The sequence below is a fragment of the Lepeophtheirus salmonis genome, chromosome 5 (assembly GCF_016086655.4).
Source record: "Lepeophtheirus salmonis chromosome 5, UVic_Lsal_1.4, whole genome shotgun sequence".
In the NCBI taxonomy this organism is placed as follows: Eukaryota; Metazoa; Arthropoda; class Copepoda; order Siphonostomatoida; family Caligidae; genus Lepeophtheirus; species Lepeophtheirus salmonis.
Window position 1 is genome coordinate 28,396,687 of NC_052135.2, and position 24,071 is coordinate 28,420,757.

The window sequence follows — 24,071 nt, forward strand, 5'->3', positions numbered from 1 at the left end:
AATGATAACTATTGGGGTGAAAATATTCAAATTATTTAAAAAGTCAAAGTTTAATTAATATGAATGTGTAAGATTACATAATACTTGATGTTTGATAGTTTTTAATTATATTTTTTTGATTTAATATAAGAATAACGAATTATCCTCATTGAAAATTTTTCTTAAAACCAATTGAACCTTGATTTTTTTATTATTATTCATTTTTGTAAAATGAGGTAGAAAGATTGTATCAAAAATAAAAATAAATCAAATCATTTTTATAATCATACTTATAGGAAAATGTATGTGAATATAAATTTTGATGCATCGTCTTGAGAATACATTTTTTCCGTTTCATTCCACTCGTAAATTCATAAATATATTCCCTTAACAACAAGAACAACAGTGTACAGGGCAAGGTACAAAGAAAAGTTTTGTTTTAAAATTAAAAAACTTTATGTTCCAGTCATGTTAAAACTGTATTAAACTTAGTATAAAAATATGTAGTAAAAAGTTTTTAAAAATAGTTCGAAGAATTGTGTCTTAAAACTCTTTTACTTTTTTAGAACTATTCAAAAAAACAATGAATTTATTTCTATATTTTGAAATATACATATTAAAAGTTAAAGTTTTTTTTTCTAGGGTCCCCAGTAATTTTTCCTGAGGATATTTTTTTAGGACATTTTGCCTTTTATCTTAAAGCGAAATGTTGTGAGATTGAGTATATTCTGAGACTAAATAGTTAATGGCAAAATTACCTAATGCAATTAATAGTATCATAAATTTTAAATTAAATATACCAGTGATTCTTAACCGGGAGGGAATTTAAGACTGATTTAAAAACGTTCATTAAGAATGATATTATATATGTTGGCTACAATTTGATATTGTGAACAAATAGTCACTCATATGTCTAACGTCTTAACTACCAACTTGTATGTCACATAGCCTTGTATTGAATAATAAAAATGGTCATTGAAAATAATAAGTACCAACTGATGCGATCAATTCACTTTGATATATTGCAATTACATATTTTTTTCTATTTTTTCGAGTAATATACCAGGGGCATATAAGTTTTATAACATAATAGGTTCCTATCAATTAGTAACTTTTATCAAAATAATAAAAAAGGACACCCTTAATATATTGAGTATCCAAGAAATATTCAATTGTTGCATTACCTTCATAAGAACTACTCTAAATTCTTCATTTATTTATGTCATTTTGATTACAACTTGTACAAAAATACGACTCGTACTCAACTTATAAATTAAAATAGCGAAAAAGTGTTAATATATAGATATATAATTCCTGCCAAGATTCTTTTCCAGATACAAAGATGGATTTCTGTTGATTTCCTTCATTATATTAGCTGCTAAAAGCAGCTAATATAATGAAATATCATGACAGCTAAGGTGCTTTCTTTCCGAACACTTTTCAAATTGTCAGAAAAACTATGACCATTTTTGGTTTATATTTTAGCAAACTGGTAGGTCATATTTTGTGCAACTCTAAATGTCGCCAAACTGATCTGTTATATACATATATATCCAAACGTTTAGTTTGATAATTGATTAATTAGGTATAACAACTTCTATGACGTCAATTTCTGCCTATAGCAAACTGTGATACGTTATCTATGGTTTAATTATGTACTTTCAAAAATGAATGTACAAGAAACTGAATAGATAATAAGTTCACTACATATTCAATTATTCTTATTGATTTAGAAGATGAAAAATTAGTCTTCTTTTATTTCCTCAAATATAACTTTGTTAGAATGGGTGAAACAAATGAAAGAAAATTCACATGTTTCATACCGAGCTTTAGACAAGATTTATTAAGTGTAAAACAATCATTTGAATTGAAATCAAAGTAAATTAAAAAAAAAAAAAAATAGCAACAACAAGTTTATTTATATTAAGTATATATCATTATATGAATCAATACATAATTTTTCCTTTGTTCAATATATTTGAGTTTGCTAGTTCATTATATTTATAAAATAAACCCCCTAATGAGGATAAGGTAAAATATGAAGTAAAGTTTATACCGTGAAAATAAAAAAAAACTTCAAGAAATTCAATTAGGTATTTGAATAAATAAATGTTTAACGGAATAATTAAATATTTATTCCAAAATACATCTTGCTACAAAGATTTGTAGCTATGAATTATATATTTAATATATGTCTTTATCCATGAAAAGTTTATTCATAAAAGTATGCTAAAATTGAGTAGAAAAAGATCCTATTACGAGTAAGTCATCACTAGGGGATGTGAATATTGGCTTAATTGCAGTAAACATAAATTAAAAAAATAATTATATGTTGGTTAGAGTAAAATATGAAGATCTCGTTAATTACTAGCGGTAGTAGCCGGCATTACCCGTAGTTATTATGTGTCTAAGAACAGAAAAACTTTCCTTTATTAATATAGAAGATAACTCCCCCAAGAAATACACAGTGTTACTTTACGTTTTTCATGAGCAAATTCTTTCGTAATTATTCAATATCTATATGTTCTCTACAACAATGAAATAATAATAACAGCTGAAGGAAAAAAAAATCATTGTTCAGTTTGCCAAGCACAACAAATCTCAGATGCTAAAAATAGTTGAGATTTACAGCCAAGCTCTCCTTTTCTTTTCGTCTTTAATATGAAGATATGACTATGATCGTCGTCCACACGCCTGTTCCTAAGCCTCATCTAAAATCACATCCATTGTTTTTATTTCTTCCCTTATCTTTTCTCTTTTATACTATATGATAAATATTAACTAATTCAGATTAACCATTACAGATCACAATTGATATGTTTTGAGGCCCTTTTGACTGAAGTAGGTGGCTTCCATTTAAAAAATTGCAGTCTCTTTTATATTTAAAGCCAAAATATATATTAATAATTTTATAAATCAACGGAAAAAGTACTAACACAAAGCAGAAAAAAAAGAAGATAAACGGGCAGATGTAGGATCTCGAAAAAGTTCTTACAACTAATGGTTGGTAAACATTCGTATTTCCTATCAATGGAGAGGTAGTTGATGATTATCATTGTTGGAGAGGCTCTTGTGCTTCAATGCATTTTATACTCTTGTTTAATATGACCTTTAGCCACACACGCTCGTTGTTAAAATGAGTTAATCTAAAGGCCTTCAAGATTTCATTCATTTTTATTTAACTATATTAATATCCCTATATCCTCCCTTTTCTTTTTTAAAAGACGTGCACGTTCAATTGCATTGTTATTTTTTAGATCAAGTGTCTACGTATTCCAAAAATACACTATAAACATTAAGCCAAATTTTGGTTTATTAGCATAGATTCCTTCAAATTTTCAAAATTATAACGTATTAGTGTACAAGGAGTATAATAGTATAAAGTGATCTCTGTCAGCATATATTTCGTCTTTCAATGTCAGTATATGATGGGTTATATAGATCACCTCATTTTAGCAAGTATTTACAACCCTAGTTATAGCATTAAAATATAAAATTTCTGAATTTTAAAATTACACTTTTGTAAATCAACACTGTTTTATTCCATAAAACTACAATGTATTATTTGTCAGTTGTCGATTCGTCAACTCCTACAACTTAAATGTTAAATTGTTCCTGTATATGGCTAACACGCTTGGAGGTACAAATTTGGCAACACTAGAGACCTGTGAAAATTGTTTGTCCGAGTATTTCGCCAATAGGGATAAGCAACTCTACGGAAAGGTCATTATGAAGTTGGATTCTCGTTTGCAACAAGTTATCAAACTGAACAGGATATACTTGGCTTAAATCGGATGATTGTAACACTTCTTATGAAGGATTGAAATGAAGTAAAAATACAAAAAACGAAATTACTTTTTCTGCAACTTAATATAAAGAACAGCTCAGTAGAATGGCTGTGTTGAATAACTAACAACTGATATTTGACCTTTTTACTTTCTCCATCTGGAGGGAAGGTTAAGATAATCAGTTAAGATCACATATTGTATAACATTAAAAATACATTATTCTGGTCACAGATAAATAAGTCTGTGTTTATTCATTTCCTTCTATTATTTTTCCTAAAACTTCCTTTCAGTGAGTCTCATTTTAGCGACTTCTTCATATAAATAGGATTATAAGATAATATCAAGGACTTGGTTATAGAACCAAAGCATTAATATTTTCCTTGTATTTTGATTTTAATTAAATCTTCGTTGTCCTTGATAGATTAGGCAGCTCTCTGACCTTGGATAAAACCCTAGACCTCAAATTGTACATTTTCAGTATCATATGTGCCTTTCAAAATTACACAAGGGTGTCTTAATTAAGACCGATACAATATTTATCCTTTATTAATAAACTTAGAACGGGTTCTACAGATGAAGACAAAATAATGACATTCTATAAAGAATGAGTAAATATCCTTGTATTTAAGATTTCAATCTTGAAAGACTCACATAGTACTAACAATTTCATCTCATGATTATTAAAAGTTTGGTTATAATCAGAGTTAGGAACTTAGACTCGAGTTCATATTTTGAAGAATTAAGACTTGATTTGATCTCAAAATCAGAGACAAGAGGATTGACCTATAAAATATGAAAGCTAAAACTCGATAACTAACGACTAATTTGATCGTTTTTAACAAAAAATATTCAAATATAAGCAATGTATTTTATACACCTTTACAACGGAGACTTGTAATGGCAGTGATAGAGATAAAGAGGGTAATGGTTGTGGTTATTACTTTTAATTTAATATTGATTTATACTGAACCTTAAAACTAAAAAACCTAAACCCTCGATGTACAAAAAAAATAATTATGGATTTAAAAGGAACTCTAAAGAAATCTGACGGACTTTGGACCTTTCTTGAAATTTCAATATATAATTTTTCTGACACCTCTGGTTATTCCTATTATATTAGTCACGTTATATTATATAAAGTGCTAAAAAAAAGCTTAACAAAGAAAATAATAACGAAATAAGACCTATCCATAATTTAATTTTTAACCATCTAATTCAGCTATTTAAGAACTTCCAACTATAAATACATAAATTATTGCAAAAAAAGATTATTATTTATTTCACTTATGTTATGATGATTTGAGGATTCAATCAACAATTTATAATAAGTACATTTTTCTATCGATATATTTTAGAAATAACGAATTTGTATGACTGATGAGGAATATATCTAAAAATAGAATGTAGGGGGAAACCGGATGACTTCATGCACTATCACATTTTTTATACAACAAATTTTATCAAATTAGATTAATATTCAAATAGTTGTTTTGCTACATTTGATCAAAAGATATATTTTTTGTACCATCATTGATTTTTCTCTGCACATAATCTTTTTTAAAGAAGTTGTCCAAATGCTCAAATTTAGTTAAAATGTGGGGTATTATCTTTCGTTTTAACTAGTTATATCTTTCATCCATGTATACATATATATTTTAAATATTTAGCCCATTAATATCCAACATATATAATTCCTTGCCATATTTTGATGAATTTTTTATGTGTTACTTTTGTAAGTATTGTAAGAAAATGGTTTTTGTTTGGACGACCCATTTCAGGTTCTAAAATAGTTTTTATAATAAATAACCTAACAACAATAATATTGATTTATAATATTGTAACTCAAATAATATTCAAATATATATAACAATCTGCATATTTTTATTTTCTATTTTACAGTGAGCTACAGCCAACTCGTTCAATTTAGTTTACGAAAAGCCCAGGATTCAATTCGAAGTGCAATTGCTCATGTTGCGAAAATATCTCCATTACGTTTATCTGATCTTCATGTAAGGAATTTTCTTTGTTTTTTTAACCAATTTTGAGTTTGTTTGTTTCCAGTTATCGAGTACTCCAGGACAGAAAGAAGGAATTGACGTATGGTTCGTTTTACTTTCTGGTCCTCCAAAAAATTTAATTAATAAAAACCTTCTTCGATCCAATGAAGATCATGTTATGATCTCAGGAGACTCAAATGAGGCATATAACAATTTAGTGAAAATCATTGAGAGTGACGATGTTCCTCTCAGATTAAAAATGGATCAGAATAATGAAATGGTATGACATATTTTAAAAAAGGACGGGACTTATACAACATTCACATTCTCGCAACCTTTTTTCTAGGTTATATTATTGCGAAGAGATTCGTTGCAAGTGGCTCCGGAATCTGTCCATCCGTCGAGTCGTGGTAATCATCGCTATAGATTTTATCGCGTGTCCTACACAGCAGGTTCAATGGCGGGTTTGGGATTTTCAATGGCAATTTTAGGTATTTGTGTAGGTATTTTCCTTGGATTTCTTTTATGGAAGAGACGACTAGGAGTTCCATATCAATTATCTCCGTGACAACGAACGTCTTTTCTCGCTGGAATGAGACATTCGTCCAGTAGAGGTGCTTCCATACCTATTGTTCCTTTATTTGAAGACTTTCCTCCACAGTCTTCGCCTACCTTTTCGTATGGAAGAAGTATCAACGTTCAAAGACATTAAACATATTTAAGGAATTGAACTTGAAAGATGGTTTTATATTACATTCAGAAGACAAATGTTGCCAACTATCCACTAAAAATAAGAAGCAGGAATCCCCAATTTACATTAAACAATAGATAATTATTATCTAGCAGATAATGAAATTGAAAAAAAATAAAAATAAACTTTTAATGCGCATTAGGTTTTTTTAACAAAGCATTCATATATTTGTCATTTAAGTTTTTATTCGTTCATTTGTATTTTGAAATTGATCTAAAAAAAGTATTATGTTTTATTAGATATAGAGATAGAAATAAATAACTTTTTCCAAATTTTGCCTATAAAATATAGGATAGATGAGGTTCCGGAAGATATTGACGCAGGTTGGATAATAAAGAGACAATGAATGGTTTATATAGGATTACTATAAGTAAAGTAATAAATGTAGGGAGAGAGAAGACACAGAGAGAAAGAGTTAAGATAACTTATTGAAAATGAAGAGCACTGTTTATTGAGTGACGAGCAAAATAGCCTAATCGAACACAAACTTTAGGGATCCAAAATATGAGCAAGAAATTTAAATCGAAATATTAACTATAAAAATCTAAATCTTCTAAGGTATATCGAGAAAAACGAATGTTAATGATATTACAAGTGAGATACAGATAGAAAATATAGACAGTGCAACAACAAAACAGAAATCGGAATTCAGTTTTATTTTCGGTCCAGACGTCGAATTGAAGATGTGACCATGTCCTTACAATCTTTAGTTGGTCAAGCGAAGAGAAATGAGGAAGATACTGCACTAATATGTCTCAATTTTGAGAATGCTTTGGATTAGATCGAGCACAAATTCATCATTGAAGAACTTGCAATAATGAACTTTCCTTATGTGTTCTCCTCCACTGTAAACAATCTATTAAAATGTAATGATTCAATTATTGCTATCGAAAACATACCAAAAACAAAGTTAAAGCGTGGAGTAAAACAAGGGGATCAACTAAGCCCTCTCTTATTTCTTACTTCGGTCGCACGGCTCCAGAATACAATGGATACGTGTCTTGAAGGGATATAAATTAGAGGCAAGAAATTGACAAATTTATTCTTTACAAATGATTGCTCTGTCAACTTTTAGAGGACAAACCATCACTAAAAATGCATCAAAACTTCATAACATACTAGACAACTTTCAAAAGAAGTCACACCTAAAAATAAATTAAATATTCACCATGGAAGGGCGGTCCTGCTCCATGAGAGTGAGCTTCTCCAAATAAAAATATATCCAAATATGAAGACATCTCTTGGATTGAAAACAGTAGACGATGTTTTAAAAACTCAGACCACTCACTCCCTGATATTTATATTCCAAAATGAACTGGAGAATTCACACTCAACTCAATTACGAGGCAAAGAAGTCCATATAACATCCCCAATAGAAAGACAATTTGGGATCCAGCCCTCAGTCCAAAGAAAAGGTATCTGAAATATGGAGTATCGTCAGGGACCTTCTTTATGAGGAGACATTTTAATTACGCTGGGGCATTCTGTGTGGATAGCAATAAAGTAAAGACAACCTCTCACATTTTCTGGGACTGTGGGACTCTGAGTGGCATCATAAAGAACATTAGGAAGGGTGTAGGGGAGAAAATAAGGAGAAACCCTGATCCAAATGAGATTCTCTACGGCTTCGAAGAAACCAACAAGGAACTTCGTATGGCGTCAAAGGTGATACGCGGGCTCCAGCCTCTTATCTCTGATGATAAATTACTCTCAGCTATAGATTTCCAAGCAGAACAACATATGAAAGATACAGCAGTATATGATTCCACACAAAAATGCTGGTTTCTTGAATTACCTTAGAAAGGCCCTAATATTGAAAGTCATCAAATTACTAATAATTATGACAGAGCATTCTCAATGTGGAAAAGGGTTATGAGCAAAGCTAAATCAGAACATCTATCATTAGTAGATTATGCTTATAATGACTTTATTACAAACGGATTTGCAGAAAAAATTCCAATGGAATTACATGAAAAAAACAATCACTCAACCTACATTTTGACGAGTCGTCCTGTACTAAAACCTGAACGATCAACAACAATATGTAGAATTATAATAAATGTATCAATACCGGACCAGAAAAATAGAAAACTTACATTAAATACCTTACTGTTACCTGGTCCGAATTTATTACCACATTTAGTAAAAATGTGGTAACAATTTTTTCACCCAAAAATGCCTAAATTTATAGCAAAATAAATATAAAAAAATGTTTCTATACATACGACTAAAAGAGGAATCAGATATGGATGTGTTAAGATTTCTTTGGAGCAATTCTGATAAGAATCCTCCTGAGATGTATCGGTTTACCAGACTCCCATTCGCATGTGTATGTAGTCCATACATGACAAGTTATTGTCTTCAAGCTACTGCAAAACAATGGATAAATGAATATCCAAAAGTAGTAGATATTATATATTGACAAAAACTTATATGGATGATATTCTGATTGGAGCTGATACATAAAAAGAATCAATTAAATTCATCCTTATCATTCTTAAAAGTGATGGATTTAAAGGTCAAAAAATTGCGGCCAATAGTCAATTCATATTAAATGTCATTGATAAAGATAAAACAAACTCCACCGAGATCATTTCTATTTTGGGCCATAAATTAGATCAAAAAACAAACGAACATAAATTTGATCTTGACCTTGAAGGAAAATGGACCTGGCATTAGAGGGAATGGTCTTGGGAAACGGAAAATTAAAGAATAGTTGGTATATTTAAAAGGCAATTTATAATTACAACTCAAAGAAATCGGTTGACAGTTCGAGAAGTAGAAACAGTAATAATAGAAATAGAAATTGAATAAGATAGACCCTTGAGAATTTCCAATCAGGATCCTATCACCTTCAGCTATCACTCCAAATCTACTTATTTATGTTCGTCAAAAGGTGAAGTTATCACTCCAAATTGTTTTATTAGAGTCTAACGTTGCTGAAAAAGAAATGGTGGAATCTAAATTGGCCAATCAATGTGGACGTGCTGGAAATCAAGAGCAGACGTTGAACGTTCCTGAGTTGGGTGTACAATCGACTGAGGGGTACCAATCTCCTGTTCGAGATCGACCCTGCCACAAAGAGGAAGTCGAGAAGGATAAAGTTATTCCTGGGAAAACAGCTACCATGTCTGTAGAACCTGTTCCTTATCATTCAGAAGAGACATCAGACAGAGATGTTTCTGATACTCATCAACTTGAATTGAGGAAGAAAAGACAACGTAAAGGAAGTTATATAAAATTATTAAAAGGAGACCATTCAACATCTCAAACTATGCATAGAAAAAATTAAATAAAACAATTTGTTAATATAAATCGAAAAACTAACAGTATTCTAAAATTATACAATATATTAAAACTGTCGGTGAGGGGGCAGACAACCTTACAACTTATCTGTGTATTCCAAACCCGAGTTACGAATACAGCAGACCATTGGCAATTTTTTTTTTTTGATTAATTTTTTTTCTACTAAAGACCCAAATAATGTTGTGAAAGGAAAGTAACTTAGACCCGCCACAAATTTTAAAATTATAAAGTTATCTGGGGCAAAGTTTTGCAATATAAGGTAGATGTTACAGAGATTAAGGTATTGTTTCTCTGAAGTTACACTTCGCTCACTTAGTGAGACTTCCTGGAAGGATCTACGGCTTTACAGTCTGGAAGTCTATCAATTCCAGTCAAAATTGAGTAGGATATACAAAGACACAGATACAGAAAATGTCGTATTCTGACGAACCCATCATTTTCTTGGGAATCTATTGGAATCTGAGTCTTTTGCATATCTGGCCACATAATCAGCAATTGTCAACCCTAATTATATTCAACTGTTTTTTTCCCTCCAAAAAGAAATACAGTTATTTTCTGTTCTTTTTATTATACTATCCAATCTAAATATAAAGCTTAACCTATATACACGTCCGTTGTTATTATTTAGCATCTTATATTTAATGAGTAAGTTATTACAGTCCACTTATTATCATTTTTGGTTATTGAGAGTCCTAGACCCTCGCAGTAATCCTGACAATTTGAATAGTGTTTGAGAGGAGAGCAGCTAAGCTGTCAAAACAATAGCTACCATCAGCTCTAAGATGAAGGAAATACACACAAGTATCACTCCGTATCAAGTAAGGACACAGGCAAGAATTACTCCGTTTTCGATTCTCAATTACACTATCTGTCCATTAAGGACATCATAACTTACCAACAAAGATCAGAGTTTCTCTCCATTATTCATGAATACACACTAGGGTGTCCCCTTAATGTTTTTTTAGCTATACAAAACACAAGAGGCGCCAAAATTTGCCTAATTTTATATAGATTATGAAAATAGTAAATAAAATAAAATGGCGCATCATTTGGAGGGCTCTGTCGCTCTTTAGAGTTTTGTAAAATTTACGTCTTCACAGATTTAAACTGTATGTCTAAAAATAAATCTGTGAAACTTTTTGAACAAAAAGATTTTAATTTCAAAGTTGGACCCAAATAGCGAGGAACGATGATAGTCAGAACAATAAAGGTTTTTTAAGGGTTAGTGGCGGGGTCCAAGAGAATGGATCCCTTTAAAATATATGACTCTGTCATTTTCCAGAACCGGTACCCATTTGGGTCAACCTAAATGGGAGAAATCAGGTAAAGTACTAAAAGTTGGAAGGCATGATCAATAAACAATAATGGTATATGGTTATCGACGCTTGACTTAAAGGAACAGGCGTTTTCTGAAAAAAATATGACTACCCATCAAGGTAATCTGGAAATGAGAACTAAGGAATTAATTTTGAATCACAAAGTAATCGAACAAACGGTGCGACCACAACGATATCACAAGGAATACCTAGAAGATCGTCGAGAAATAGAAGAAATTTTGGTACTGAAAAAAAATTAAAAAAGTAAGATTTCTATTGTATTAAAATGAAGGAGGAAAATGAAGATTTATAGTTGTTACAGTTGTGGATGCTTTATTCACATAATTATTTATTTTATTATTAGTAAGTGTATTGATTACACCATCTAACAAAATCACACTTTTTTTATGCACAAGAACAGCATATGGTCAAGTTAATAGAATTTGATCCTCTGATTCCAAATATAGACTTATTTTTTCTCTCAGAGTCTCGCGGCATTCCAAAAAAGGCCATATATTTTTAAGGTTCAAAGGTTTTTTAAGCCCTCGGTGATAAATTATGTTAATTTATTTTAAGGTCGAATGTTAAAAAATTCTAAAACCATATTTAAAACGTCCGTGTTGTGTCTTGACGAGGTTGAGGAGACCCAATTATTTATACAAAGGAATCCAGGATGACCGTGAGAAATGAGAAGGAAAGGCGTGGAGGAATAATAAAAGTATAATTTAAAGGAACATCTGTATTCTTTTAATACAAAAACCTACTGTAATACATACATAAAATACAAACTATTAGTACTCAAAATCAGGTAAAAGAATGTACTTTATACATATATATATATATATAAAAGAAAATAAGAGACGAGAAGAAGGGGGAAGAAAACACTAATACATTACACCACACTCCAAGCACCAAATCCATGCCGATGCTTAAACAAGTTCCACTCCATGAATAGGAGCTTATTGATCCGCTCCATCCATAACCAGGCGCTGACAAACCATTTGCTAATGTATATAACAATTTTATCTCCATAGACCTGCCGTGCTCTCAGCACGCGCACCGGAGAAAGGAGAACACTACTTCTCATAGAGGTTTTAGGAACGCGAGCACAATGTCCGTTCCTGGAAGAAATCTCGTTCACCCTTATAGAGGTTTTAGGGACACGAGCACCCTGTTCGTCCCTGGGAGACATATCGATCTCACTCGATGTACCCTCATCCAACTCTGGATGATCCAGAGGAGAAACCATTGCACATTCATAACCCAATGAAGTGAACAGGAGAGTAGGAACAACGGAGAACCAGAACTTCCTAGGTTGAAATCCACTTTGAATGATGTAGTCCCGGACACGGTCACACAATTCACTTATTGTAAGTGAACATGGTTCTCTTCCTTCCTCCACGAGGCCCAAACTGAGGCACAGCCCGTATTGCTCCGCCTTCAGTAAACGAACGAGCGTTCTCCCTGTCGACGAAAAAGGGCTACCCAACTCCAGCAGGGCTAGCTTCGCCGACGATCCCACAGCAGGGAGGTCATGTGATCCTGATCCCATCCTCGTCGCCAATGTTGTGTCTTGACGAAGGTGAGGAGAAGGAAACTCTTTATAACGCGGAGAGATCCAGGACGACAGAGAGACAAATGAGAAGAAGGAATGGCGTGGAGGAATAAGACAATACTTATTTGGAGTTATCTTTGTTTAAAGTGGAAAATAGGTCCTTTTTTGTTCAGAATATTGTATAAGAGTGGATGAGTCAGAAGAATCACTTCATGTTTCTCCGTCTGGTGGTCTAATTGGTAGCAGCCCGGCCATCTTTAAAAAACACACTCTCTTAGTAAAAAATGATATGCACTTTACCGTTTTATGAAGAAATTTTTTAAAAGGGTTGTTAGAGAACCAATATCAACAAAGAAAGTACTTTTGTGCAGTCTTCAGAAGTTCAAAGTTGTACATATAATTTTCTCACTTGATAAAGAACAGACCGATACAAAAAAAAATCCGAAGTAACAGCACTTAATTCACTCAGAACTAATTTTTTTTCTCACGTCGAAGAAAAAGATGACCTCTCTTCAGCATAAATACATATTTTTTCATGGTGAGTAAAGTTTAATTGTATATCTCTTTTAGCATGTAATCATCTTGAGTTATATTGGTGGTTCACGAGGATTTTTATTCAAGAGGAAGATGAAAAACATCAAACTGATCCTTATTAATTTCAATAGACCTTTCTGACTCCAGGATTAATACAATATAAGTTTTCATAATTTACATAATACGAGAGATTGATCAAAGATTATATTATTTAAATATCAAACTCGCTGAGATTTTCGTGGAAAGGTTATCCCTTTCAGCATAAGCGTACTGACATCCGATAAGAGTTGAGATTTTTTGTCAAAGAAAAGACACTGATATCATACTAGAAGGATATTAACGATGATTTGGATCCAGAGTGGCTAACTCCAATTGTTTGGCTATTAAAAAATTATTGTTTTTCTTGCACAAATCCATGTATAATATCAACTTGAATACCTATACTTATTGTTTTTATATTTTGATTTCAAAAAAGTAAGACATGAGTCCATTACAAGACTGTGAGACTTCTTTTATAGGAACATTTAATTTTTATTTACAAATTTTCAATTAACTGATATGACGAAACAAACCCAATTATTTGACATTCTGTCAAAAAATATTTATAGATAATAATAAGCTAGATACAAATTAAAGTGATAGTGTAAAGTTACTTAAATTTATGTAATTCAGAAATGAGGTAAATAGTTTCTGATTATTTTTTATACCTTCACTTGAGTAATACAATTTTTAAAGGCTAAAATATATATTTGAAACACATGTTGGTTGTGTTTGATGGTTATTCAAAAAAAAATATTTTTTACTATCATTATATTATATATATAACAAAACAACTATTCTTTCAATATGTTAAGTTAATCGTATTTTACCAAAATAGTTTTGAGTTATGATTAAAAATTGAACATTATTTTTAAGCCAAATAGCTTGAATTCCTTTAGGAACGCTACTTTAATCCAGTTTTCTTTCAGTTAAGCTAAAAAAGACAATTTTTGTTGTTTTTTCGGGAACTTAACTAAAGAAGTATTTTGAAGATTTAATAGCGCAAATAAATTTTCCTTCAACAAAATATGCTTCATAGTTCTTCCAGCATAAAAATAGATTCAGTTCAAAAACTTTCTTCTTTCAAATGAAGGGAACATAATAGTTTCTTTTAAGAATGAACTAATTTTCCATTGAAAAAATATTACAACAAATAGATGGCTGAGATTTTTAAATTTAGTTAAACAAAAATTTGTAAAATATAATTTTAAAAATCAGATAAGTTGTTCCAAAGTTAGGACAATGCAGAAATACAAGCTTCAACTTAAGTTCCTATCTTAAATAATGTGCATGGTGCCACTCAAAATGTTAAAAGTGATTAACTAAATAAAGAGATGAATGCAAATAATGGTGGATATAGGTTTTAGGAATTCTTTAAACTGTTAGTACAAAAATAGGATGACTCTGTTCCAACAGAGGTTGAACTTGTAGATTTTGATGTGATTGTAATGGCCATTATAAAGGTAGGCAGACCGACATACAATCATTCTTACATCTTTAATTATTTGAAATCTACAAGCTTTACTGACGTTGTAGCCTAACTGGATACGATTTTTTTTTTAAATCTCATTTTTCCCTTAGTCTCCATCTTTTTTATTATTTTTTGAGTCAGCTTCCATATCAAAAGTATCCTGTCCATCTCGAGGAGTTTTACTTTTAGTGAAAAAATCTTTTGTTCCTCTGCTTATCGAGTCAGATAGTAATGGTAATTGCATAAACGTAGACATTGACCTTTCAGGTGATGTCTTGAGAATCTTTGCAATATATGGTCCGAATAGGACATGGTTGATTAAATCGGGCAAACATTGGGATTATATTCTTGTCTCATCAAACTTAGCAAAGTTCCTCACATAATTCAGAGCTCTTGCACATGCATCTCCGATCACTTGCAAACTTTCATTTTTCTATGCTAAGCTTAAGATATATTGGAAAATAAATGCGTCACTCCACAAAGATAGTTCAACTCGTAAGGAAATTGTTAAAGCTATTGACGAATACAGGTACTTGCTTGAGAATAAAATACTTTCTTCAATGTGTAGAGCAGATTTTGGGAGCCAAGGGCTTATTAGCCAGATGTGGCTCTTTTGATGACTGCATCTGGCTCGCAAACAGATCCTTAATTTAAAAAAAAAATGATAACGTCGAAAATATTGTAGCATCCCTGCTGAGAGATGCTATCTTCAGTGTGGCACAACGTTATAGTTCTGATTTCCTATTGTGTGACTGAACAGTGAATACGGAATGCAAATGTGTGATATATTGGAGTCGAGGCGTCTGTGTATGTACGAGAGTGAAATGACCAATTCATGGAAATCAATTGTGGACTCTGTTCTTCTTATGCTGGGCGTAGATAAACCACTAAACTTCAACCATATATTGAACACTAGAGATGAATTCTTTAAGACATATCATGAATTATGCAAATAATGGAGCAAGACCACAAATGCTACGTCAACGACCTTCTTGATTATTTTAATAATTGAAAAATTGATTAAACTGAATAATAATTTTTTTTTATAGTACCCTAATCCCGGGCTACATGACGTTCAACTATCTGCAAGAGAGCTATTGAAAGCCAAATTGTGGATTCCCCAGCTGATGTAGTGTGTAAACGCTTCCTTCTTTTAGGTTATAAAGCGTCGGAAGATGTACTCAAAAATGAAAAAAATCTTGTAACCCTTTGATGGACTCAAAAAAAAAGTGGATCCGCTACAGGATGGCTATTTCAACACTTTTTACGAATAAATCGAATTTCAAAAATACAAAAAGAGACTGTACATTCTGTAAGTCTAGTCTAGAGACTTCCAGACATCTGTTTTGAATTGCCCAAAAGGGGTTCACATAGTGTACATCACCACGGAGATTTTGAAGGAATATTAAAAATCAACAATAACGATTAGGAATTGGCTTGTAATGTTACCGCCTACCAAAAGATTTTATTTTTAAATAGGATACACTTAATTACTAAAGTGTTGTTTATTCTTTACGTACCAAGAAGTAACATCTCTTACATAACTATTGGTCCGGACAGACTCTGCTTCAGATTCTACAAAGTGTTAGAGAGGTTTAATGTGAATTGAATGCTTATCGTCAGTGGAAAACAACATATCTCTTTTTGCAGGGGGTTTTGAGATTGAAGGAATGCCATGCACATATTTTAGATAACCATGATTTCTTTCATTGTACAATTGCAGAGCATGCATAATATACACTAATATTCAAGAAATTATGCGGAACCTACCTCGTGTACGATCTCTTTGTTTATAATTGGGACTCGCTCTTTCATCAAATAAAATCCTTGAAACTATCGGACATTATCTTGTCATTTGATCAAATTAAAAATATTTAAAGGATAATAAATATAGGGGAGAGTGAGGATACATGTTCTAACAATCATTTTTTTTTTTTTAACCGTCATAAGTTTCACAATTTAAAAGATAATTCAACGCCCGAGCAACATGGCATAGATAGTTACCTAAGACAAATAATTCCAGAGTATTTTTGATGTAGTCCAATAATTAATAACCAATTATTGGTAGTTTCGAAACTAACCAAAAGCAGAATACTTGATACACCAGGAGGAGACATGGTACAAGGTAGGATTAGACATGTTACAACAGGTGGAAATATGTAAAACTGTCATTTTTTTATATTCAACCATTTATTTTACGTTTTATTACAGTTTGTCTGCTGTAAATAATTATAATTACACATATCAGATAAGCAAATAAAACATTAACAGAAATAGAGCATAGTTAATAATAACATTAAAAATATTATATTTTTTTTTACTATTTACATTTACTGTGATTAATAATTTAATTATATCATGAAATTACATAAAAAGTATAATATAATTTTTATATAATAAAAATGGGGTGTCACAAGTATCCTCCATAGTGTTGGAATCAAAATAAATGATGTGAACTGAATATTGAAACTAATAATATATTACAAGCATGTTAATTAGGTTAACAACATGCTAGACTATGACATTTAATACAATAAAATAAAGATGCCATGCTTTAAAATAGAAATATATAACAACAAACACTTACCTAAAATGTTTACTTTTTGTGTCAAAGATTGTAATGTCGAAATTTTCTATAACTGTAGGTATTAGGCAACACTGATTTCATGTTAACTTGATTCAGATAGGAAGACATTCAATTGTATAAGAACAGGATGGTTAGATAACTTTATATTTTAAAGTTATTGGCAGTGTAACATGTCTCCTCTGTAATAATTATCCTCACTCTTCTTTATTCTGTACTTTGTGCATTTCTCTCTTATTTATAAATATAAGACTGCATCCAATTCTTGCCATATTTATCAACTATTCAATCTTGTATGTACCAAAGTAATTATATTATAGTTTTTAATTTGTATTTATATATTGAAATATAAAGAACTTACAAAATAAGTTGTTTCCTCACTGTTATTAAGATTTTTTTTTTTTTTTTTGACAACATATGTAAATTTAAAAGATTTATAGAGATAATTATAGTCAGATCCGTCGCGGGACCACATTCTTAGAAGGGGGAGTTATTTTATTTGCCCTACCCAATATGGGAACGGGCTTGGTTATATTAATAATAGTATTTACACAGTTTGTTTAAACCCAAAGTATTACAATGTAAAAGTTCGAACTCACTCCCGTGAATTAAGATAACAAATACAACTTGTCCTTTGTTTTTATTAAAAGAAAAAGGTGAGGTTATAATGTTTCGTTGATTTTTTAAAAATTTGCTTATCCATGTCTTTAGTAATTCATATTTTCTAGAAAGGAACAGTATAAAATAATAATATAACGGAAGTTTATCAATAAGGTGATTGAGTCACGCAGCCTTGTAAAGTTAATAAGATACATATTTTTTATCCTGTACCCCCTGTAAATATAAAAGATACAAAAAATCCTATATTAAAGTATTTACCTATGAATGCATACATTTCAAATTTGCAAAAAATACCTGCTTTTTCTCTCTAGTTTACCTCATTCATTACAGAGGGATCTACAAGATTAAAAAGGGAAGTAATAAATATTGAAAGCAGGTATTGCAAAAAGGAGCATTCGTAATTATAATGTAATCAAATTTAAATATATACAAGTCATAATCTGAATTGAAATATACTAAAAATAAATTTGTAAAATAGAAAAATTAATTATTGTATTTTGTATTCAGTCAAATACTCTTCATTTATCAAAGTATGCAAAAGAAGTTTATCAGGCATAGTTGGAAAAGTTCCTTCTTGTCAATATCAAAAAACTACGTTCACAAAATTCATATCTCCTTGGTATGGTATAATATATAAATTATTGTGAAATAAAATCAACAATTTATGTTAACTTTTCTTCTAAGATATTGGATAAGTAATTTTTCGTGAGTAAAAGTATAAATTTTCACAATAAAGCAGTATTTTTGTCATTGTTTATGGTGAAACGTATATCATATTAATAATAATTATTTATTTTTCTATCTCTTCATATAATTCAAAACTTAACCAATGAATTGAAGTTTTAGATATTATAACGCTCAGAACAAATGATCAGTTGTAACAAGTGCTGCAGTTTTCCTTGCATGACTTATTCTTCAATAATATTTTACTAGTGTGAGTACCCGGGTTTGCTTGGAGTTATTGGGCGTCAATAAGCACACAAAAAGACAGATAAATTCTACTTAGACATTAAAAATTTGTTATATAACTTATATTAACTCCTTTTTTCTTTTCTTTTTTTAATATGATGCACTAAGCTTTATCTACACACGGTGTTTGCTTTATTGTTATCTCTTAATTGGAGGTGTCACTAAGTTCTAAGATATTAAGCGCACACTCAAGAATATTTCGTGCACAGACCAACAGACCATTTTTTTTATTGATATAGCTATATTTCAAGAGCAAAAATATTCAGGTTGACAAGATCCCCTCTAGGACAAAAACCTTAATGCAAAAAATGAATACACAACTCCATAACAATATTTTGTCAGTCTTTTGATATAAATACTAGGTTGTTTGGTTTACTTTTACTATAATAGTACCGGGCTACTAACAAAATTTAAATCGGTAATATACTAATAGGATATAGGAAACGGTAAATAGAGTTCCACTAAGTCAAAAAAAAAAAAAAAAAAAAAAATAGCGCACCGATGATGAAACTCCTCATTATTTCAGTTATTTATTTTCCTATATAAAAATAAAAATTTCATAAAGTCAGCAAATTTCTGAGCTAGCCTCCACAGCAAAGAAAAATCATTATGTGGAAACCCCTATATAAGGGTATGTCAATTGACCTCTATGACATTTTTGTTTCATCATTTTTGAGGAAAAAGTATCAAAATACTAGTTTGGGGTTCGGTTTGATAATCCTAAACTGGTCTGAAATGGCTATGATTTTTAATAGAACGAAATAATTAATTTTTGAATTGTTATATTCTTATAAGAATTTTATAAATAGAGATTGAAAAAAAAAGAAAAAAAATGTTTCCGTATGGCTGTATTTGTAGAATTAGAGGGCAAGAAATTTGGACTGACTTACCGTACTAAACCAGTTTTTTCGTTTTAAATGTTAACTTAGTCCCCCGGCAAGAGTAAAACACAACTTATTATCCTCATTCCATATCAGGAGCGTGGATATTTACCAAAATATTTAATTAAAGTAAATGATGATTGATGAATATAAGTATAAAAGGCAGGAATTTAAAAAACTTCTTATTTTTGGAAGATACATACAACATAACGATATAAGAAGGAACTATTCTCATTTTTTTGAAGAGTAGAAGTACTAACCATGTTCTCTTTTCCGAATTTCTAAACTTTGTTTTTTCTTTTCCAAAAATTTTAAGCTTCGTTCTTTCTTTACAAAAAATCCTTTGTTTACCTATGAATTATATAAACCTATATATTGGATACGATGTGTTCGGATACATGGTCACTTAATAGTAGTATGAAAAAGTAGGGCTTAACATTTTAAAATATGTATGTAGAAACATTGTATGTACACAGTACTAAATGGTGTACATCAATTTATATTTATGTATTTGTACGTATGTATATATATATGAGTTAAAGTAATAAATCTCCAGGGACAATTTATTTCATGTTAGCAAGGGTCTCTCATTCGTTTTGTTTAGAAAAATACACATGGTATGTATGCATGTAGTATGTAATAGTTTTACTTCCCTAAAAACATAGAAACTAGAAACGCAAACAAATATATTATATGTACATATAAATTGATAGTCATCTTGACAGTTCAAATATCCAATAGAGATGAGCTCATGTATGGTATTGATTACTATGAGTATGTATAGGTGGAAAAAATATACTTTAAAATAAAATAGGGATGTATAGTAAAAAAATAGTAGATATCTTATCTAATATTCCAAGAATCTTCCATTAAATTTTTAAATAAACCTAATGAATGTATTTTTTACATCAATATGATATGTATATATAGTATTATATTTCCACTTTATTAATTTATTTTTTTAACAAAAAAAGTACAAATATAATGATCAAGACATCATGTGCATAACTAATTAACTAAAATATATTTTGAAAACCTTTTTCATACTTTTTCTTTTTTTAACAAGATAGCTCTGCTGTTGTTGTTGTGAAAATAGAGTTCCAATCCATCTAAAGAATTGTAATGATTCGTTAAATCTCTTTGAAATCTTTTTCTCTGTTCTTTTTTTTTTTTTTTTTCCAAAATAAGAAAAGACAAGAGTAATATACAGGATGCGCAAGTTATCGTTGCCACAAAAAGGATTTTTTTTTCAAACACAATTTTTTCTGCAACTAGTTATCAACTAGAAAAAATAAAACCAGGTTCTGAAAGATTGATTGATTTTGATTTATATTATTTAATATAATCATCTTCTCCACGCACAAGTCAATCACCGAGGAAGATCTTCACAGTGGACACTTTTTTGAACAGGAGAAAGGATCACTTCTTAGGCGGATCAAGAGCTCAGGTCGAGAGAACCTTCAGGACCAAACTTTCAGTACAGGTCATGGTCCTCAGTGCCGTAGCGTCCGACGGCAGCAAGATACCTCCCTACTTCTTCATGGCCAACGAGAAAGTCAACACGGACATCTACTATAAGATCCTATTGTACCATGTCTTTCCATGGTTGAAGAGCACGTTATCCAGGGACAGCTATATGTTTACTCAAAACCGCGTCCCAGTAAACACTTCCAAGACAGTGAAGCATTTCTGCAGGGAGAACATGGCTGCCTTCTGGCCAGCAGACTTATGTATTTCGTCCTCAACCAACGTGAACCCCCTGGATTTTTCTGTTTGGTGTGTCTTGGAGGACAAGATGAGCAAGACTTCTCGCCCAAATGTCGATGCTCTGAAGGCTGTGATCACGGAGAAGTGGAACAATATGTTTTCAGACTTCATGAAGGCCAGCTGTGTTTCTGTTTGTACCATTCATAAAGGAGGAAGATATATTGAATAAAAAGTTTAGAAAATTGTTGAATTACCAACTTTTGCTTCAAAAGTTTACCATAAAAATTTCACAAAATAAAAATATATTGAAGTGAAAACGGCTTTTAAAATTTTCTATTGTTTGAGACCTCACCCTATACATAGCTAGCGCCCCCTGTATATATTATATATATATATATAATAGAATAGAAAAAAAACAAATTGAAGGTATATACTTATATGCCATCACAGCAAATACGTCAATTCGTGATATGAATTGATAAATATTTTATACGAAAAAATATAAAAGAGAGCTGTCATTGTGTGGGTATTGTCTTCATACAGTATTATGTATATTTTGTACTGCAAGTAACGTTGAATCACTCAATCACTTATTTTTTGATGACGTCAAAAATAAGGATTTTTTCTTATGGTAATTACCTCTTTCTTAAGTTTATACATATAATAATACATAACATGGATGTTGAGTTATTGATTCATTAATTATTGATCAAAAAATTGGCATTACTGTACCGAAATATGTAATATACTTATATATTACAAGCCGAGTGGTGCATAATGATCTGCTAAATGAAGGTGATGGGTAAAGTTGTAAATTCGAAGCACTTTCTAGGATCCTAGATTTCTGTGGTTGGCAATCTGAGCAGTACAGTTTGTTTTCCAAAGCTGTTATTATTATTTATTCACATAAATTGTTTCTGTAGCAAATTCTGTTTGGGGGAGTGTTGAAATCTAAATTCGTTTTTTCATATTGTTCCGCAATATTAAATAGGGAATTTAACAATTTTAGTGTGTACAGAGCAAGTATGACAAGTATTGGGAAGATTATCAGACAGCAACCGATACATATTAGTGATCAATCATATTCTATTTTATATAATATAAGGTTAATAATCTGATGTATTTTTCCGACTGGTGGGCAAGACAAACAGTTTTTTTTTTTACTAAAAACACAACCACTCATAGTTTATGATGTCACTAATGGTAGTATTTTCCATTTAATATATCGTACTGACTGCTGGGCAAAAAATTACAGATTTTGACAAAACACACAACCAATCATCTACTATAACGTTAATGTTAAAAGCGCGGTGGAAGTCAAACAGTCGTGCACGCGTTAAGGTATAAGTCTATATTTCTATTAACCTTGATATAATGTTGTTTCTTTTTCAATACAAGCTATAGCTAAACACACTCTTTGTTAAAAATAAGTCCTCAACTCATATTTTCTAGTATATAGTTGTATAAAAAAAAATTGACCTAAAACACTTTTCAATTTTATTCATTTTCACATACCGTTTTTATCAAGGTAGTGTATGAGAAAGGTGCGTCGTTCACGACTGTTATAATTTGACAATTTAATGATGTAACTAATATATGAAAAACGCTGGGATGTACTTGTATAAGATTACAAGGAATCTGACTGTTAATGTAAAACTTGCTACATGTAAACTGGGAATGAAGACAACTCACTAATTCAAAGATCAACATCTATAATATTATATACAAGGCACAATATTCTACAGAGTTTAAGTTCGGTGGGGCATGAGTTTAGAATAAAATCAAAATCATATCCATGAACTATTTCAAATAAAATAATGAGCAATATTTATGCATATATTTTTTGCATATTGTAAAGACAAATGTGAGGCTATCACATGAAATCAACTCCTAAAGAAATATGTGAAAATGAGAAAAAAAGGTTTTTCTATTTCTAGCTATTATTGTTTCATATTATTGTAGCACAAAATTTCACCAATTTTAGACGGGAGTTCTAAAAACTCAAACAAAAACTGTATTGCTTAGAATATATCGTCTAATTTGAATACCTTTTTTTTTTAAAGTGTAATGCTTCAAAAAAGCCGCAATCGCCTCATATAGATGGTACAGCATTAAACCAGATAATAAGGTTGCATTAAAATTTATGTTGGTAAGATTCGGTTCTTAACCGGCTATCTAAAATTATTTTTCTTCTTATATTTTCAATCTTTCGACGTCCAGGACGTCAAAAAGTTTTGGAATATAGCTATAATTGTGTTTTGAGAGGTTTTGGTTGATTCTTTGTAAAAATTATTCTTACGAAAAAAGAACAGCTGATGGTTTACCTTTAGAGTACTTTATTTACCGATTCTCGAGGATAAATATTAACGAAAATAGAACAAAAAAAAGTAAGAAGTGGCTCATTTAGTACACGCCGGATTTAACAATTCTAAAATTGTTAAGACTCTTAATGTCTGAAACCCACCATCTGGAGGATCAAGGTTAAGTTCAACAATGGTGAAGGCATCAATGATCGTCATAGAAGCGGAAGATCAATCAAATTAAAGCCCAAAAGGGCAAAAAAAAGCTTGTTG

General features: G+C 30.8%; 1 protein-coding gene and 1 long non-coding RNA gene across 2 annotated transcripts in view; one reads left to right on the forward strand and one right to left on the reverse strand.

Moving 5' to 3' along the window:
• LOC121118367 (uncharacterized) overlaps window positions 1–6,787 on the forward strand; it is a 109,367-nt gene extending 102,580 nt beyond the window's left edge. The window contains exons 9-11 of the mRNA XM_040712938.2: window positions 5,667–5,776; window positions 5,829–6,044; window positions 6,111–6,787. Of these exons, the coding sequence (XP_040568872.1) occupies window positions 5,667–5,776; window positions 5,829–6,044; window positions 6,111–6,332 (548 nt within the window). The 3' untranslated portion in view covers window positions 6,333–6,787. The remainder of the gene's footprint in view (window positions 1–5,666; window positions 5,777–5,828; window positions 6,045–6,110) is intronic.
• Window positions 6,788–20,949: 14,162 nt separating this feature from the next.
• On the reverse strand, window positions 20,950–22,722 carry LOC139905568 (uncharacterized). Its single transcript, XR_011780436.1, has 2 exons — window positions 22,231–22,722; window positions 20,950–21,686 (listed from the first exon to the last, which is right to left on the reverse strand). It is a non-coding gene; the product is annotated as an uncharacterized lncRNA (long non-coding RNA).
• Window positions 22,723–24,071: the final 1,349 nt, after the last annotated feature.